At 32.6% G+C, this 21,438-nt stretch overlaps 1 protein-coding gene across 5 annotated transcripts in view; it reads left to right on the forward strand.

The window, feature by feature from the left end:
* LOC114330869 (3-hydroxyisobutyrate dehydrogenase, mitochondrial) overlaps positions 1 to 21,438 on the forward strand; it is a 206,777-nt gene that overhangs the window by 10,504 nt on the left and 174,835 nt on the right. For 2 of the 5 annotated variants that reach the window (XM_050656470.1, XM_050656467.1), the window contains exons 2-4: positions 18,348 to 18,608; positions 19,082 to 19,366; positions 21,089 to 21,254. The exons of 1 other annotated variant lie outside the window; for it this stretch is intronic. In XM_050656470.1, coding sequence (XP_050512427.1) covers positions 18,348 to 18,608; positions 19,082 to 19,366; positions 21,089 to 21,254 — 712 coding nt within the window. The remainder of the gene's footprint in view (positions 1 to 18,347; positions 18,609 to 19,081; positions 19,367 to 21,088; positions 21,255 to 21,438) is intronic. 2 more of the 5 variants (XM_050656469.1, XM_050656471.1) reach the window with 2 other exon arrangements.

Below are 21,438 nucleotides of genomic sequence, written 5' to 3' on the forward strand. Positions count from 1 at the left end.
GTATTAAATTGGCGACCGTCATTGCGACCGTTATAGCTTCGAAGAAATACATTTTTGAAGTAAAAACTTCTTGAGGGTCGTTGTGCACTTTTTGAATGGGGAAAAAGTATTAAATTAGCGACCGTCATCGTTTTGACGAAATAAATTTTTGAAGTGAAAATTTCCTTAGGGACGTTGTGCACTTTTTAGATAGGGAAAAAGTATTGAATTAGCGAACGTCATCGCTTCGGCAAAATAAATTTTTAAAGTGAAAACTTCTTTTGGGGACGTTGTGCACTTTTTAGATGGGGAAGAAGTATTGAATTAGCGACCGTCATAGCTTCGGCCGAAATAAATTTTTGAAGTGAAAACTTCTTTAGAGACGTTGTGCACTTTTTGGATGGGGGAAAATTATTAAATTTGAATGGGGAGAAAGTAATAAATAAGCGACCGTCATCGCTTCAACGAAATAAACATTTGAAGTAAAAACTTCTTTAGGGACGTTGTGCTCTTTTTGGATGGAAAAAGTATTAAATTATCGACCCTCATCGCGATCGTCATCGCTTCGATGAAATAAATTCGTGACGTGAAAACTTCTTGAGGGACGTTGTGCACTTTTTGGATGGGGGAAAAGTATTGAATTATGGACCGTCATCGCTTCGACGAAATAAATATTTGAAGTGAAACTTATTTATGGACGTTGTGCACTTTTTCGATGTAAAAAAGTATTAAATTAGCAACCGTCATCGCTTCGATGAAATCAATTTTTGAAGTGGAAATTTCTTGAGGGACGTTGTGCACTTTTTGGATGGGGAAAATATATTAGCGAACCTTCATCGCTTCGACGAAATAAATTTTTGAAGTAAAAACTTCTTGAGGGACGTTGTACACTTTTTGGATAAGAAAAAATTATTAAATTAGCGACCGTCATCGCTTCGACGAAATACATTTTTTACGTGAAAACTTTTATAGGGACTTTATGCACTTTTTGTATGGAGGAAATGTATTGAATTAGGGCCGTAATCGCTTCGACGAAATAAATATTTGAAGTGTAACTTATTTAGGGACGTTGTGCACTTTTTCGATGTAAAAAAGTATTAAATTAGCGACCATCATCGCTTCGACGAAATAAATATTAGAAGTGAAAACTTCTTGAGCGACGATGTGCACTTCTTGGATGGGGAAATAGTAGTAAATTAGCGACCGTTATCGCTTCGACGAAATAACTTTTTGAATTGAAAATTTCTTTAGGGATGTTGTGCACTTCTTGGATGGAGAAAAAGTATTGAATTTGCGACCGTCATCACTTCGCTGAAATAAATTTTGTACATATATAAATTATGTGTATGTATACATAAATAGCATAGGGCATACGCATCGCGTATATCGTATATGATATAGGTATAGCACTTCTTTTAGGATGGGGTAAAAGTATTGAGCTCGTAATTTATTCGCGTTGAAAAACAAAGTAGCTGACCTCTGGTGGAATAAATTTAAACTACTATAAGTGGTATAAACAAACCAGAAAATTGTTGATTTGAATGGAATTTGGTCACTATTAAGAAATTTTTAGTAAATTTCAGCATTATGAGTACATTAAAATATTTTGAATCAAATCGGTATTGTTCTATTCCTCAATTGAATGTTTGTTTATACCATTTATATCGGCCATTTTCTTGCATTCGACCTGCCCTCTATATTCCGTTTCAATCGCGAATATACTATAAGAAGTTTTCACTTCTGTCGGCACTCCCAGGAGTGCCTTAATTTTTTTTTTCTTATTTTGTTGTGTTTTCTATAGGTAAACCGTAAGTTTAGCTGACGACCAATAATAGTGATCGCACAAGACGAAGATGACTTCAGCTTTATGATGAGAAAACTTTTTGTGCATGAAGTTTTTTGTGCATTATAAGGACTACTTGATTCAACTTTTGATGCAATATGCCCTAGGTTAATTTTTGTAAAAGTTATAGCAAATTTTTGATTTTCGAAAGTTTAGCAATATTTTGCAATTTCCGAAGCAACAAGTGATCGGAAAATAAATTAAAAAAACTGCCATTTTAAAGCTTTGCCCATCTAGACCGATCAAATAAAATTACAATACATGTAAATCAAAATGTAATTCCGTACAAGTTGGAATAAATTAATTATCAAAGTTTAGGTCAAAACAAAAGATATTTTCAAGAAATTATATGATTCATATGAGGGGATCATTGTTTAAATAATTAAAAATGGGTAATTTTTGCTCAAAATTTACTTTTTTAACTGCTACGGTAATTCATGTTTTTATTTATGTTTTTACAATTTTTTTTCTGCAAAGCTGAAGAAACAGTCTTTTATATAGGACTTACTAAATTAAATTTAACCCTTAATTTATTTAAATAATTGGAAATCAAAATTAAAAAACAAATTTCCAAAAAATGATTATTTGCATTACAATGAAGCACTATAAAACATTTTGTTTTGCAGAAAAAGTTGCGCTGTGGTACCAGTGAAAACTGAAAAAAAATTGGTTGATAAATATTGAGTAGTTTATGAAATATTTAATTTGTTTTTAAAAAAATAGTATTTTTTCAAATGCAAAAACGCGGTTGTTGCCGATAGAGTATACAAGTTTTTAAGATCTAGTTTTGTTTGCTTTTATGTATATTTTCGACAAATGTATCAACAAATCAAAATTTCAAATAATACTCCTCCAAAATGGCGTTTAAAAATTGGTGTAATTTGTTTAAAATTTGTTTTTTTTTTAATTACACCGCTGGGATTAAAAATTTTGAAATTATTTTTTGATATTCGTGTTCCTGTTAGTTTTTGACGCATTCACAAGAGAAAAAAAATTCTAGAACCATTTTTTGCCGAGATAGCTTTTCCAAGTTTAAAAATTCATAATTTGTTTATTTATCAATAGCAACATTTAATTAACAACTATTAACCCTACTACTTAACAATGGCATTTATACAGATAATACCAATTGTAGAATATTTTGAAAAATAATTATTTTTATAGCACCTTAAATGAAAACTATTTACCTGAAAATTGGCGGAGGAGTAATTTGCAATATTATCTCTGTTAATAATGGGTATATTTCAATGTTTTTTTTTTTTTAATTAGGGGTAGCATATAAAAATAATAACATTTGTATGACCCTTTTGCAATAAATATTCATTAATTTGTTATAAACAATATTTTTCTCAAAAAAAAAATCTTTTCTAATGGGTACTGTAATAAAATAAAAGTTGGCACCAAAGAAAACCACAAAACAGTATGAAAACAAATTTTTATTTTAAAAATTTGACAACATAGTAAAATTTTGTTAAAGAAACATAAAAACTTTTTTCTATAAAAATTTTTTTTAATTGTTTATAACAAATTGACGAATATTTATTGTAAAAAGTGTCATTTAGATGTTATTATTTTTATATGCTACCGTAAACTAAAAAAAAAAAAACATTGAAATTGGTCCATTATTAACGAAGACATTGCAAAGTACTAGTGCACCACCCTTCAGGCAAAAAGTTTTCATTTAAGGTCGCTACGAAAATCATTATTTTTTAAAATATTCTAAAATTTTAACTCTATGTATAAATATCTTTGTTGAGTAGTAGGGTTGATAGATGTACTCACGTACTTTAAAATGTTTTAATATTGATAAATAAACAAATTATGAATTTTTAAACGTGGAAAAGCTATCTCGCCAATAAATGGATCTAGATTTTTTTTCTTTTCTAAGTGTGTCAAAAACTACCAGGAACACGAATATCGAAAAATAATTTCAAAATTTTTAATCCCGGCGGTGTTATTAAAAAACGAGTTTTAAGCAATTTACACCAATTTTCAAACACCATTTTCTAGGGGTGTTTAATTGAAATTTTGTTTTGTCAATATATTTGTCGAAAATATACATAAAAGCAAAAAAAAATGAGACATTAAAAACTTGTATACTCTATCGGCAACAACTGCGTTTTTGCAATTGAAAAAATGGTAATTTTTTATAAACAAATTAAATATCTCATAAACTGCTTAATATTTATCAACCAATTTTTTTCTGTTTATACTAGTACTATGGCGCAACTTTTGCTGTAAAACAAAATGTTTTAGAGTGCTTATTTATAATGCAAATAATATTTTTTTTTAAATTTGTTTTTTAATTTTTATTTACAATTATTTAAATAAATTAAGGGTTAAATTTAATTTAGTAAGTCTCATATAAAAGACTGTTTCTTCAGCTTTGCAGAAAAAAAATCTAAAAACCTTAACAAAAACATGAATTACCGCAGCAGTTAAAAAAGTAAATTTTGAGCAAAAATTACCCATTTTTAATTATTTAAACAATGATCCCCTCATATGAATCATATACTTTCTTGAAAATATCTTTTGTTTGGACCTAAACTTTGACAACAAATTTATTCCAACCTGTACGGAATTACATTTTGATTTTATTTTATTTTATTGTGCTAATCTACTAAAAGATGAATAATCTAAGTAATAAATTTAATTACCCTGTTTTTACGTGTAGCGACGGTTTTTTTACTGCCATTTTAACCCTTATCATCATCATCATAAATGGCGTTCAACTCTTCGTGAGTCTTTGCCGCGTTTACTATTGCATTCCATGCTTGTTGGTTCTGTGCCATTAATTCCCATTGCCTCACTCTCATTTTCTCCAGATCTTCTTTGACTGCATCTTTCAACACCAGCAATTTATTTACTTCTCTATTTGTTAGCGTCCATGTTTCGCTTCCATACGTGACTACGGGTCGTATTATGGTCTTATATATCTGGATCTTTACACTTCGTGCAAGAAATTTTGACTTCGTTAGATGTTGCATTGCAAAGAAAGATCTGTGTCCTGTCATTATTCGCGTTTTAACTTTTCGCTCTATTTTGTTGTCATTTGTGATTCTTGCTTCTATATATTTAAATTCTTTAACCACTTCGAAGTTATGATCGTTTATAGAAATGTTTTGCCTTATTCGCCGTCGTTCTTGTTTTGAGACGACCATGTATTTTGTTTTGTCTTCATTTATTTTTAGACCGATGTTTAATTCAGCTTCTTCAAAGCTCGAGAAAAGATCCTTAACTTCTAATGTTGATTGTGCCACTGCATCTACGTCATCAGCAAAGGCGAATATGATTTTTGCTCCCCGGCAGTTATGTCTGGTTTGATTTTTGGATAAATTTTTGACATGCCATTCTAAGGCCAGGTTAAACAACAATGGGGACAACGGATCTCCCTATCTCAGTACAGAATTTACGCAGAAAGCATTTGATATTTTTCCCCCTATTCGAACTTGTGTAAAGGAGTTACTTACACACATTTGTGTTACCGCAGTTAGTTTCTTGGGTACGCCGAGCTCGATCATTGCCTTCCATAGTGTTGCACGATTAATTAAATCATAAGTATGTTTGAAATCTATAAAGATCTGATGCAATACATTTTAACCCTTGAGTATTTGTTAATAACAACTATTATATGCCTGCGAACTGTGACGGGAATTTTTGTATTTAGGTATAATGCATTATGTATATAGTACCCAAAAAACCAATTTGCAACCTGGCTGGATCAGTGTCGACTTTTTTGCTTTATGTATTTCCTTATACACTCGCGATCATAAAAAGCGGGTCACTCGATGAGTTATTCAAGTTAGTTGGCTCGAATTTTCTAAACCGGTTGTCCGATTTGAGTGATTTTCTTAGTATGTTATAGCCTTATTCTTTAGCAATATTGCTATAATAATATTGTTGCTAGACCGGTAAATTGTCATTGTATACCGGGTGTAACAATCATACTGTGTTTATTCCTAAAAGTTCGGAACACCCTGTGGAATGTTTTAGTATAGATAAAATATTGAAATTAAAACTCAATTGTAGCCTTAGGCTCTCTTAACATTTTCTTTTTTGATTTATTTGTTTATGTTGGATAATAAAAAAGTTAAGCACGTTAATAACTAGCCATGTTCTTCATCAATACAGGGTGTTTCTAAATAAGTGCGACAAACTTTAAGGGGTAATTTTTTATGAAAAAATAATGACAATTTGCTTTATAAACATATGTCCGCAAATGCTTCGTTTCCGAGATACGGGATGTTGAAATTTTTCTTACAAACTGACGATTTATTTATTGCTCTAAAACCAATAGAGATATGCAAATGAAATTTGGTAGGTTTTAAGAGGCAGGTATTGTGGATTTTTTGACATACAATTAATAATCCTATATTTACCATCGGCGTGCCTACGGGTATATACATTTTAGATACATCCCGTATGCACGCCAATGGTGAATATAAAATTCTTAATTGTATGTCAAAAAATGCGCCATAACTACCTCTTAACTTATGTAGTTCATAGTTGTGTTCGCATTCCGCAATTATATATTGTATTTGTGATTTAGATGTTAAAAGATATGACTCAAAGATAAGTTAAATTTTTATATAACCATAATTAAAAATATTATAATATGTAAATATGTGAAAAAGAATATAAATCAAAGTGATTAAAAATGTACTTAAGCATATATAAAAATATTAATTATTTAAAAATTAGTTAATAACTGACGTAAAATTAAATTAGGAAAAGGTACCTACATGAAAATATCATTTAGTGTAGCAAGGTCAATTAAAATAGAAACTAATATTTTAAACATTATTAGATGATTATTGTGGTAGTTAGCGGTTAAACACAAATAGCATAAAGGTAAAATATGACAAAAGTGGTATTATTAATTAAAAGTTTATAATGTGGTAGTTAGAGGTTAAACGTAAATTACATAAATATGGATAAACGTAAATAACAAGTGAAAAGTTCATTATCATTATTAGGGTTCGGAATTAAAAGCATAAAGAAACCCAAAAAAAGCGCTTAAAAAGCATAACGATTTTGTGAAAAAAGGCATTTTATTATACAAAAAAAAGCATGAAAATAAGCATATAAATTTTGACAAACCATGTTTTTAAGAAAATATATATAAGAAAAAATATATACAGGGTGTCTGCGTAACTTTGCACCATATGGGAAACTTTTTTAATATCAATTTTACGAAAAAAAGTCATTCTTTATAAAGTGCTTTGCATAGTCTAAAACCTAAGGTGCAATCATCAGATATCAAATTTTGTCAACAGTATACGAGGTATGTCAAAAAAATATTAATTTCGCTCAAGAGCAAACTACCTTTATATTTCAAAATATCAAAAAAATTTATTATGAAAAGTTATTTGTAATTAAAAACCATATTCAAATATGCAATAACAGCCATCTACGAGAAAAAAAATTTCTGAGATTTTCCTAAATTACTGATTCCGAACATCATTTTTATTTATTAGACCTGTAATAACTCTTTTATTAATAATTTTAGGAAAAAAGGTATTCTTCATAAAAATCTGTGCATGGTCTAAACCTCAAGATGCAACCATCAGTTATCCAAGTTTGTTAATTTTATACGATGTGTATCAAATAATATGAATTTAGAAAGAATTCTTTCTATATTCTTTCTAAATTCATATTATTTGACACACCTCGTATAAAATTAACAAACTTGGAAAACTGATGGTTTTATCTTGAGGTTTAGACCATGCACAGATTTTTATGAAGAATAAGTTTTTTTCCTAAATTATTAATAAAAGAGTTATTACATGTCTAATAAATAAAAATGATGTTCGGAATCGGTAATTTAGGAAAATCTCAGAAATTTTTTTTTTCACGTAGAAGGCTGTTATTGCATATTTGAATATGGTTTTTAATTACAAATAACTTTTCATAATAAAATTTTTTGATATTTTGAAGTAAAAAGGTAGTTTGCTCTTGAGCGAAATTAATATTTTTTGACATACCTCGTATACTGTTGACAAAATTTGATATCTGATGATTGCATCTTAGGTTTTAGACTATGCAGAGCACTTTATAAAGAATGACTTTTTTTCGTAAAATTGATATTAAAAAAGTTTCCCATATGGTGCAAAGTTACGCAGACACCCTGTAAATAGTTTTTCGGGGCCTATCACTCAACAACATTTTTGTATATCGAAAAGCTTCTTTCAACGTCCACACTGGTTATCGGTGCATACTACATATTTATACTTTGCCACTACTGTCGGATCCATATTTATATCTTCAACGTGTTATCCATTTAAAACTGAAAATATTTTCTTCATCCTTTGAAACCCTTCGTTTTTCGTTAATACATCTTTGACTTTTGTTAATACTATCTGAAACAATTTTCCAAGGATCTTTTTTTTTAATTGTTTATTTTTTGGATCGACTCAACTAATGACATTTGCTGTTTCTCCAAATATTTTATTGTTTATTGTTTCAAAATAATTTGGATTTGGATAAAACACTTTAAGATTTGATGCTGTTTTGATCATATTTGGTTCAGCGTGGGAAAGCATTAGAATAGTAGTAGAATACTATTTTGTTGGTGGCCAAAGCCCCGGGAAGATAAAAATTTGTTAAAGATTCATTTACGAATCTTGAAACTGTATTGTTATTTGTTGCTTCTCGTTCTTTTAAGCACACTAAATAACTCTTCGTAAAGATTTCTCGTTTTTACTTTTTTTCTGGTTTCCTTGTAAACGCAATTAACATATTTTTTCGCAGAGTACTTTCATCCAGCACTTTCATTCCAAAAAGATTTAAAACTTTCATTTTGAAATTTATTTAGTGGGAGATCAAAGTCCACCATTGCACTGCATAGATCAAAATTAAATTGCTGCTGTTCGCAAATGCAATAATGATAATAGTATTTAAAAAGCACCAAATAAGCACAAAAATTCAAAAAAGGCATAAAATTGAGAAAATAGCAAAAAAGACATAAAAAAGTGGTGTCAAAATGACTTATTTTTGCATATTTCGTTCATATTTAAAAAGAGAATAGTCCTGCTTGTATTATTTAACATAAGCATTATGCTTACAAATCCGGACTCTAATAATTATCATCACCCAGCCCTTTGCGTCCACTGCTGGACATAGGCCTCCCTCATTTTTGTCCATTGTGCTCTATTTTGAGCACTCGGCATCCAATTCTTGACATTTTCTTGAGATCGTCAGTCCAACGAGTAGGGGGTCTTCCTCTAGTTTCTTTGTCTAATCTCGGCCTACACTCAAGTAATCTCTTAGTCCACCTTTTATCACTAATTCGGGTGACGTGTCCGGCCCAGTTCCATTTCAGTGTGGCAATTCGGGAAATTACATCGGTAACTCCTCTTCTTCGTCTTAGGTCTTCATTTCTAACCCGATCATGAAGCGATATACTTAGCATTGACCTTTCCAATTTCATCTGAGCTATTTGCAGCGTTTTAGAAGTTGTAGCTATCAATGTCAAAGTTTCGGCCCCATAGGTCATGACAGGCAGCACACATTGGTCAAATGTTTTACGTTTTATGTCTTTGAGTTTTCCATAGGCTGCCCATGCTAGGTTTATTCTTCTTCGTAGTTCGGATGTTTGGTTGTCTCTTGTGATCTCTTAATTTCGTATCCAAAGTATATGTATTTTTCCACTAGCTCTACTTTGTTGTCTCCAATATTGATATTTTCGGTAGGTACTAGGTTTGTCATGAATTTTGTTTTGGAAATGTTTATTTTAAGACCTATACTAAATTTAGAATCAAGATGCAGTAGAAATAAACAAACCAAGACACGTTAAATTCTACTAGGAGCACTAACGAATCATAATTTACAATGTATAAACTTTGGAAATCATGATTTGGGATTTACAATGTATATACATACATTGTAAAAATTATGATTCGGGAGTGCTCCTGGTAGCATTTACCGTATCTTGGTTTGTTTATTTCTACTGCATCTTGATTGTAAATTTAGTATACACTGGCACACACTACCTGAAGTTCATGTAGCATTATACATATCTTCTTAACGTTTTCAGAGAACAAAACTATGTCGTCTGAGAATTTCAAATTTGTTAATCTGCTACTGTCAATGTTCAGGCATCTCTCTTTCCAGTTAAGTTTTTACAAGCATATTCTAGTACTGCGGTAAACAATTTGGGCGATAAGGTATCGCCCTGTCGAACTCCTCTGCCGATTGGATATAATATGATCCGTGTTTTTATGTAGTTTCACCGACATAGTTGCGCTCTTGTATGTATTGTAAATTAACCTTGTGTATCGGTAGTTAATTAATGCGGCATGCTTGTGTGAAAAGATATTATTTAATAAAAAAATTATTCAGTTGGCCATTTAACTCCAATATGTTAGATTTCAATCCTTAAATTCCAACCACGTGGGAAGAGTTCTGTGTTGCCCTGGGTAATATCCAGGAATATTTGCAACATCACTAAATATTAAAAATATGTAGTATATCATAACAAATTTCAACTTTTAAATGGTTTTTACCCAAAACATTTTTGTGGCTCAGGCATGCATATTATTGTAAGTATGACCTCTTACATTTTTTAACCTTAGTCAACATTCTAAATAATTTTTTCTTATTAATTAGGTTATACTTATTTTAGGGCTTTTCGTAACACTGATGATGGCTTTTTCAATCCTAAAATGTTCTGTGATTCAATGTAAGCCTTATTTAGGGAATTTTAAATATACCTTTTCCAAAGGATCTCGTATTTTTGTGATTTATGGTATACAGCCAGCTAAAGGAAATTTATTTTCCTCGTGGATTTTTGTATTATTTAATAAATAAATGGTTATTGTGGTATTATAATAATAATAGTCTCCGGTTTTATACCGCTCACGCGGCTTTGGGATTATAGCAGAGAGTCTGCTAAATCTAGGGCCTACGGTATACAAGGAAGGTAACAGGGCCAGTGCTACGCTTCAACCGCCTATTATTATCCCTGGTTTTACCAAGGTACTCATTTTATTCAGGCTGAGTCGACCTGGAGCCTATAGACATTTTTTAAAATGTCTAATAGTTGTTCTTGTTCTATAGTTGGCACTGTACTCAAAGAAGAAGTAGATGCAATTTATATTTAAGTTATTGTGGAATTCACGACGTAAATAGAAATTTCATCTCCTTCTTCTTTGAGTACAATGCCCAAATTTTAGATGTAGGTAGTACTTAGGTATATTTGACAATTTGCCGATACTGTTCTCGATCTTACGCGACATGTATAATAACAATCTTTCTGTAAGTATTAACTGCATTATCCATTATCTGCTACCTCTCATTATATGTCCAGATATTCATGTTTTTGCTTTTTTTCCATCTTAGTCCAGTCACCTTCGCCTTTACCTCTTCTGTTTAAGACTTCAATGTGATATGATCTCGAAGCCTTCTAATTTATTAATGATATGAACCTGTATGATCCAGGTTTCACATCCATATAGTAATACAGGGTACACATAACAATAACATTTTAGGAACTGGATTCTTAGTTGTAAGCTTAGCTAAGAATTGCACAGTATAGATCTATGTTTTATAAATGCTCCTTTTGCAATTTCTTTACGAGTTTTAATTTATTCATCAGGATTTAGTGGCTGAGGATTTATGTCAGATAAATTGTATCAAAAAGAGAAAATATGAGAGCCGCTATTACCAAATAGTTTTTCTTCTGTTTTTTTTTCTGGACCTAATCAAGTCAACAAATGGTTATCGTAGAAAAGAGGGTTTTTAAACTGTTTTTTTTTTTTCGTGGCATATCCTAAAACGGTTTATAATTTCGTATGTTTGTATGTGATTAATAGCAATTTGTTGTAATGAAATTTTTAACTTAACTACTGTTTGGCGTTTCGATTTCTACTCCGGAAATCGATTTTTCCATAGAAATAATTGAAACTAAAAATGACTTTCATTTATTTAGTAACTATTTATTCTTTTGCAAAAGTTCTTATTTTAAACGCATTGTTGAGATATGAATTATAAAGGGTGATTCATTTAGAGGTACCTTTTTTTGGTGAGGATTTGTTGGGAGATCGTGCATGAATGGGTCACCGGTCTAGAGATGTTGAAAAAGTGTGTATTCGTTACAAAGTACTCGTTACTTACGAATACCGAAAGTAACGATTACTATACAGAGAGACAGATCGTTACTTTGATTACTCTGATTACTTTGTTACTTCGTACTAATCGTATCAGAGCTAGTAACGACTATTGTATCTACTTTGATTACTTCGTACCAATCGTATCAGAGCGAGTAACGACTATTGTATCTACAACCAGTAAATACACTTGATTACTTTCTACCAATCGTATCCCAGCGAGTAACGGAGGGGACCGATATTTTACGAGTGTTATCGAATATCGTTATCGGTATGAAGCGTTCTCAGGGTGTGAGGGTGAGGACTGAGAAATACGATTCTCCATATGATTACCGGTACTCAAATACAAAAGTAATCAAAGTAACGAATACTGTAAATGATTACTTTATACAAAAGTAACGATTTGTAACGAATACTCGAAAGTAACTATAATCAACATCACTACACCGGTCACCTGAAGTTGCGTTTCTATTCAGTATTGTTTGACATTTCATCATAGAAAGACTTAACTCGGCACAACGTCTAGAAATTATACAGTGCGTTCATAAAGTAACGTATAAATTCATTATTTCGTAAACCGGCGATTTTAGAGAAAAATCCCGAAACAGGTCGATTTTTATTTTTAATTTCCGATTTTTTGGCATGTATATCATTCTAGTAACGTCATCCATCTGGGCGTAATGACGTAATCGATGATTTTTTTAAATGAGAATAGGGGTCATGTGATAGCTTATTTGAAAGGGTATTCAATTCTCTATTCCCCAATATAAACATTAACATAATTATTTATACAAGGTGTTCAAAAAAACATTTTTTTAATTAAAATAATTGAGACAAAACGAAGAATGTAAGTAATTTATTTAATTTAAAATACGTTTTAATGTTGTCAGAAAACAGGAAAAATGTTTATTTGACAAATTCTTATTGTTTTTCGCTTAAATTCAATGTTAAAGCTGCCACCCACCAGCCTCTTGCCAGTTTGAACATTTCGTTTAAGCGAAAATCAATGTTTATTTGTCAAATAAAATTTTATTCTGTTTTCTGACAGTAGTAAAACGCATTTTGAATTAAATAAATTACATACATTCTTCGTTTTGTCTCAATTATTTTAATTAAAAAAATGTTTTTTTGAACACCCTGTATAAATAATTATGTTAACGTTTCCATTAGTGAATAGAGAATTGAATACCCTTTCAATTGAGCTATCACATGACCCCTATTCTCATTTAAAATAATCATCGATTACGTCATCACGCCCAGATGAATGACGTCACTAGTATGATATATATGCCATAAAATCGGAAATTAAAAATAAAAATCGACCTGTTTCGGGATTTTTCCTTAAAGTCGCCGGTTTACGAAATAATGAATTTATGCGTTACTTTATGGACGCACTGTATAGCTGTATTACGAAAATAGGCCTTCAATGAGGAATGTGTTTCCTGCGCTTAGAGCAAAAAAAATGTTTTCCGATGAGGCCCGATTTTGGCTTAATGAGGACATGAATAAATAAAATGCCTGTATTTGGGTTGATGAGCAACCCAAAGAGGTCCAAGAGTTGCCAATACAATCAGAAAAAACCACTGTTTGGCGTGGTTTATGGGCCGGTGTAATCGTCGGTCCATGTCTTGGACCGGCCAGAATGTTACTGTGAATGGAGACCATTATGGCGCCATGGTAACGGACTATTTAGTACCAGAAATTGAAGTTCGTAGTTTAAGTGACAGTTGGTTCCAAAAATATGGCGCCAACTGCCATACATCCCGTGAAAGCATGGCTTTACTGAAAAAACGGTTCGGTGAGCAATTTATTTCACGCTTCGGACCAGTGACTTGGCCGCCTATATCCTGTGACATCACACTTATAGTCGTTTTCCTCTGGGGCTACCTCAAGTCCAAAGTCTACATGAATAAACCGGCTACGATTGAGGCATCATTGGAGTCTAGTATTACTCGAGTCACTGGTCAAATACCAATCGAAAAGCTCGAACGCGTCATCGAGAATTAGACCTTCAAAATGGACCGTCTTAACCGCAGTCATGGTCAATATTTGAAAGAAATTATCTTTAAGAAGCAATTGTAAAGAATGGTTCTTTTTTACGACAATAAAGATTTTCAAATAAAATTAAAAAATTTCTTATTTAAAAAAGTACCTCTAAATGAATCACCCTTTATTTGTATAGTGAAATCCCACAAAAATAAATATATTTTCTTTTTATTTTTACACATCAAGACTCGATATCGGCCTTCCTATTGTCTAAAAATACATATGTATAAAATAGCAGAATCTACATTATGCGTGTTTTTATGTTTTTGAAATACGAATGGTAAACAAATAACGCGTGGCATCCTACGTCACGGGTCACAAAAATAATTAAACAATATTTTGGATTTGGATACCCATTACCCATTTTAATAACCATTACCTATTTCAATAATTACACATTTTAAAAATCAATTAATTATACAACATAAATGCATTCCGTATTGTTACAATTTTTTAATGAGGTTCTAAAACTATTGTCTTGTGGCATGTTATAATATGTTTATATGGGATTAGTCACAGTTTGTTTGTAGTGACAATAATTACATTATAACCTAAGAAACTTGACGTTTCAACTTCCACTCCCGGAATCGTTTTTAAAAAATATAAATAGAATTTTCGTTGAAAAAGGTGTGTATAACCGCCAATTGTTGTTGTTGGGGTTCTATGATCCACGTCTACCCTCAAATCTTTCCAGCCAAAGCTGGCTGGTACCTGGCCATCACAGGCAAGTACATTTAAACCTCAAGTTTTGTTGAGAGGATTTGGATCCGGTGAACGGAGTGGCCACTGAAAAACATTGACGCCAGCCGTCTAGATAAAGCAGTAAAGTGGTTTATAAGATGTCATCAACATAACGCGCATCTGTCAGATTGCCTCGAATAAATACAAGGGTGATATCGTCACTCTCCACAGCGTCTTACTATCCTACGTCCATCATACATTCCAAAACAAAATTACTCGCTAAACACTAAATTCTACATTATGCCATTCCAATGCCATTCTGCCACCCATTCCGTGCTGGTCTCATTTCATCGTCTTGTTGATGTGTTCTGTAGAGTTCCGTGTAAATAAAATTCTTCTATTCTTTTCAGTATGCTTTCTCTACTTGAGATTTCATTTTCGTCTTTTCCCATTAATGATATTATCTGACGTCATCTTAGTGTCGGTCTGGGACATTTCATTCTCTTATTTTTTTCAAAAGTTTTTGTTATTAATTTTTCTTCTTCTTTTCTTTTTTGTTTTTGATTCCTTTTCTAATCTGCTTATGAAGTTCTCTATATTCTTCGGTTCCTTTTTTGTTAGATTTATTTAAGATCTTTCTTTTTTCTATTTGTTGTAATATTTCTTTGTCTAATTCATTGTGTGTTGTTTTTGGTTTTTTCAGTTGCAGAATGCTTTTGTTCACTGTTTCGGTTATAAGGTTATTTAAATCATCAATATCACTGAAGTTTACCTGGGCCTCGATTTGTGACCCTTCGCTTCGTAATCGAACGTATTCGCTTCGTATACTACCAAATACGAAACGACTACGTTCGATAACGAAGCGAAGGGTCAAAAATCGAGGCCCTGCTACATGTTAACTTGATTTAATGCATGCATTATCTTTTTATTAAATTCACTATTTTTTATTCCTTCGGATGTCCATTTGTATCTTTTTTCATGTATTATTAGTTTTGTTCTTATTAGTCTATGGTACCGTCATTAAGAAGAACAAAAAAATACACTTTCTTTAAATAAACTTTTTTATCCCATGCCTAGATTTTGCGCCACATTCGAATCGATTATCTAAACAAGAAATCGAAATTGACTGTCTTGGTAACATTTAGCGCGCCTATGAGTGTAATAATTAATGTTATCACAATATTGTGCCTTCGTTTTTGATAGTATGGTCACTGTCGTCAGGGCCGGATTTACATGTTGAACCCTACTAGGCATTAATATTTCTGACGCCCTACGCCTTGATCTCCCCCTCTCCCAACCCCCTTATAACCAACCAACTTTTGGCTTTACCAAGCTCTACCAAAAAACCAGCCAACAACTGGTAATATCCTTTTACTTTACTTAAAGTTGTAGTTTCATACTGAAGCTTAGTACTGACTTTTTGTAATCGTTCTAAAACGGTACTCCAAAATATGGACGAAAATACTGTTTCTAGTGATTCAAGGTTTAATTATTTTAGAGCAGATGCGTCACTACGGCATGAAGGTTTTTCGTTCCTGCCATTCTGTATTAGTTTCAAAGATTCTGTAATTGCCGGCCAATTTTCTTTCAGAGCTCGACAAGCATCGTTTCTCGCTAACCAAGGTGTTTTAGATAGGTTTTGAAGTACCACAGAGCATTTTGGTTCAAATAAAGCTCACATCGATGTGTTGAACTTATGAAAAAATTGTACAGGTTCTTGAAGTAGACCAAAAAAAACAGCAACCACACATGAACTAACGGCCACAGATATTATCAGATTTAAGGAATGAGCGGCACGTGTGACATACTCAGCCTGAGGACATAGTTTTTTATTCTGGTTTGAACACCTGAGTCCCTGCCATATTACTCGCATTGTCATATGACTAACCACGGCATTTTGTGATATCCAAATCGAATTTATCACAAAAATCGATAATAGCATTTACAATTTCTTCAGCTTTGTGTCCGACGTTAGCCAAAAAACACAAAAAGCGTTCTACGGGTATGCCATCTCTAGTTATATTCCTTAGTACCAACGTTAATTGGTCAATATGAGATATGTCTGGAGTGGGGTCTACCATAATCCCAAAATATTTTACTTCCTTAGCTTCATTTAATAGGTGCTACTTCGGTATGCGGTCTACGGCAGAGTTTCTAGTTTGGTATGCGGTCTACCGTCTGATATGCGATCTACGGCAGTTTAGCTGATTCGGCATGCGGTCTACGTACAAAAACAAATTAGAGAAACTATTACAAACTTTTTATTTATTATTTATATATATACTTTACTTTACTTGTCATACTTGTGCTTTACTTCACACTTCACGTGTTATTCTGTCTAAATCCCGAACCGAGGATTAGCGGCGTGTAATTTGGGTTGCCTATATAAACTTGAATCAACGAAATGGGCCTTGAGTGTTAATTTAAAACGCTGAAAAGACCGTTTAGTGATAATAAAAAGGGTGGGTTGTGATTGCGCGCAGCGGTCAAATACCTCCTGCCCTGCGGTTCTCTCACTCTAATACCCGTAAGTTGGGTTTGGACCGAAGGGTTAGGTCTTCCTCCTTTCAGGCAAAAACCGATATTTACTGCGGTTGCATGATATTTAATATTAAAATAGTATTGGATGTGGTAGAATGTAGACTCTTTGTATAATTACCAATTGAACAGTGAAGCTGTTAGTAATAATAAAATAGTAATGTTTGTAATAGTTTCTCTAATTTGTTTTTGTACGTAGACCGCATGCCGAATCAGCTAAATTGCCGTAGACCACATATTAGACGGTAGACCGCATACCGAAGTGGCACCATTTAATATTTGTCTTCAAACATTTTCAGCCATAAGAAGGATAACCTCTTCATATGTTGACTAGGAAATGTATGAAGTTATACCTGAATCTCTATCGCCATATACTTTCAATTGCTCTGCAAGAAAGGAGTCAAATTCAAATAAAAATTGTATTAAACCTAAAAAGATGCCTTGATCAAACAGTCCTAAATATTCATGGCTTCCACGAAAAGCTAATCCATTTGTGGATAGAAATTTTACAGCGGCAACAACACGCTTAAGAACATTCCTCCAGTTTTTAGTTTCCTTATTTAACTGATCAGCAAGACTTGAACTAACATGTCCTTTTATTTGACCTCTCAATTTTAATGTTTTCTGGTGTGACTTATGACAAGGAGAATTTTCGTGGTCTACCACTCTTTGTGAAGCATTTTTCCAATCACTAAAACCGGTTGTAAATGTATTTACGTTAGAAGAGCAACTGAACAATATGCATGGTACACAAACCACAGACCCTTTTCTCTGAGAAAATGACATCCAATTTCTATTTATTATTTCTCCATTTTTAGGTTTACGAGAAAATAGCTTATCAGTTAAATAACTGTCTTTTTATCTGATGGATAGTGCTGCTTTGATGATGTGTAAGTTGGTTGCCGGTTTTGTGATGCACCGAACAAAATCTGCCTGTTTCGCGCCCTAACAAATTTGGCGCTCTAGGCCAGTGCCTTGTCGGCCTAGTGGTAAATCCAGCCCTGACTGTCGTACTGCCGACGCATTATTGCCGCACAGTTGAAAGTTCGCAGAACTTTCGAAAAAAAAAAATATTGATGACGCGCTGACGTAGTCTCTTCTGGGTGTAACACTTCTATAAATTATAAACTAATGGAATTTTTTTCTTTTTACAGCCAGAAATTCCAGCAATGTGTCATTCATCGGTCTCGGCCAAATGGGTGCCAGAATGGTCAAGAACCTCACCAGTAAAGGCCAAGAAGTAAAAGTATTCGATATTGTACCTGCAGCACTTAACAGTGTTGCTAATCTTAAGGGTGCTCAAGTTTGTAGTTCACCTAAGGATGCAGCAAAAGATGCAAATATAGTTATCACTATGCTTCCCACAGGCGATATTGTTAAAGACACTCTTTTAGCCGATAATGGTATTTTAAAAGGTAAAATATAAAACTTTTTATAAATGTTTTAACTTTTATTAGTAGCTTGTCATTCTTGATATAGCTTTTTTATTTCTTTTACAACTCAACTAAAATATTTTACTAAACGTCATACGTAGTTTTATGACTGAAGTCAACTAGCTCGTAAGTTAACGTCTAAAGGTCGTGATAGGAAACTATCATGCAATGTAATGTAAATGTATAGGTTTCTAATGATAATTTCCCACCTCTACTTCTACTAGTTTAATCTCTTGTTATTCCAGAACGTATTATGTTTTCCATTTTTTGCGTTATCTTGCCAGTTTTTAGCGCATTTTATAAAAAAAGCAAAATCTATAAAAAAAAAATAATAAAATTACTTTATTCAATTTTAAAAATATTATTTAGATTTTATGGTATGAATCTTCGCGCTCGTCTATAGTACCACTTGTTATTTTTTGAAACTTTAATTAATTTATATATTTTTATTTTAGGCATTCCCAAAAAATCTCTTTTCATCGATTGCTCAACGATAGAACCCAAAATGGCTCAAGAACTATCCAAAATATCTAAAGAAAACGATGTTAGATATATTGATGCACCGGTATCGGGAGGTGTAACTGGAGCTGAGAAGGGAACCCTAACATTCATGGTGGGAGGATGTAAAAATGACTTAAAAGAAGCTGAACCCGTGCTTAACAAAATGGGAGCTAAAATATTTCCCTGTGGAGATATTGGAGCAGGACAGATAGCCAAGCTTTGCAATAATCTTATTTTAGGTTAATATTTATTTAATTTATATGTTTGATATTTAACGAATGAATAGTTCCTTCTTAAGTTGTTCTATCTTCTATTGAAGGTTGGATATCAACATTGCAACTCTTATTTTACTTACAGCAGCTCTAAATAGTTTTTTAGAGCTCAGACTAAGCCATTCCCTTAGATTTCGTAACCAGGAGGTTAGTCTTACTTCTGCTCCGTATGAGGTAATGTTTTTCACAATGCTGTGAAAGATTTTTTGTTTGTTTTCTTTGGTGATAGTGTTGTTCCTTATCAACCCTTGAACTGCTATTGTAACCTGCCTTCTCCGAGCTATTTTCATTTGAATATCTCGTAGGCATGTACCATCTCTATATGCCAACATGGATCCAACTATGTCCATTTATATGTATCGTAAATACCAACATATTTTTAAAGTCTGGCAACTACCAAAATATTTGGTTTTTTCCTCGTTTATAAGTCCTAGTTCATTTGGTGCGTTCGTAAACTTAAAACTCTGTACTAACGTCTCTCATACTTCTGCCCACTATAACAATATCATGAGAATTAGATAATTTGTGTCGATATATTAAAGATAGTTTCATCGAGTCTAATGGTAGGGGAGCAATGTATGCTAAATGTGCAGTCACTCGAGCGTAATGGCGACCTATTGGGTTGTAAAGAGCAGGTCCTAAAACCAAAAAAAGTTAAGTAATATTTTCCATTTTAGTGGGCGCTTGCCATTTTTTAATTTAATTTTCCATTTCCAACAATCGTTTTTTCCGATTATAGCGCCATCTATCCATAATTCGAAAAAATGATTCGAATAAAAGTTACTTATTTTTACATAAGGAATCCGAATCTGCAATAAAAAATGGGGGCTCCTATTTAAGATTTTAAAGTAACCCCCCACCCCATTTCCGTGGGGGTCGTGTTAAGTGCCATTCGATAGATTTTTCAAAAATATTGAATAAGTGTATTTTACAGTTTTTCGATCTGATGTTCATTTCGCGACATATCGCGGGATTCGTATTTAAAATATTAAATTTACCCCCCACCCCTCTCCGTGGGAAGTCGTGTTTGCTATGATTCGATAGATTTTTAAAAAAATATTGAGCACGCTATTGAGCATGTTTTTTAGTTTTTCGATCTGTCATTCATTTCGCGAAATATTCGCTTTTTTCTTGTGAAACTTTGGGACTCGCCCATTCCCTTACGCCCGGCTCAAATCGTCAGATTTTTGGAATATACACTCTTTTGCATGTACTTAACTTACCTTATCCTAATCTGACAATTTCGAGTTTTTTTAGGGATAGATTTTTTTTTCGGGCCCCCCTTAACGAACTCCCCTGTGTTAAGAGCCAATATATGGTAGAGGTACATCTGCAGGGTACCAGGTTTCTCCCCATATGATAATCTGACGCGCTCGAATAACTGCAAAAATCCCCGCTTGGGCTCCCCTACCATAATATTTATCTGCCTGACTGTCATTGTTAGTTTTGTCAATCTAACTGAGGTGGAATCCCAAATTCTATCAAATTGCATTATAACACTGCCATAGGCTGCTTTAAAGTAGACGAAGAGATGGATTGCGTTATTAGTTTTGTAATTTAAATTTATATCATTACGGTCTGTAGAACTAACTATTGGTACTGAGATTTCAACAAGTTTTCTCTTAACTAAGATTTTGCTATGTCCCAAGAATTAATTACATTACAATACATTAATTACATTTATTTTAGGAATAACTATGATTGGAACCTGTGAAGCAATGAATTTGGGTATTAAATTAGGTTTGGACCCGAAACTTTTAACAAACATAGTCAATGTATCCACCGGTAGATCGTGGTCTTCAGACACATATAATCCAGTTCCTGGAGTTATGCCTGATGTACCATCTTCAAAAGGGTAAGACGTTTTAAATTGTTAAAAGATCAATTTATGTTTTTAAATAATTTCTACATCTTTTTACTGTAAAGTAACGCCTTTTTTATCTAAAATGACTCGATCGATTTTTTCTTCTTCTTTGTCCTGATATGGTCGTGAAACTATCTTGTGTCATTTTTATATTAAAAATAGAAAAGTTGATAGA

Source organism: Diabrotica virgifera, chromosome 7 (genome assembly GCF_917563875.1).
Source record: "Diabrotica virgifera virgifera chromosome 7, PGI_DIABVI_V3a".
Lineage (NCBI taxonomy): Eukaryota > Metazoa > Arthropoda > Insecta > Coleoptera > Chrysomelidae > Diabrotica > Diabrotica virgifera.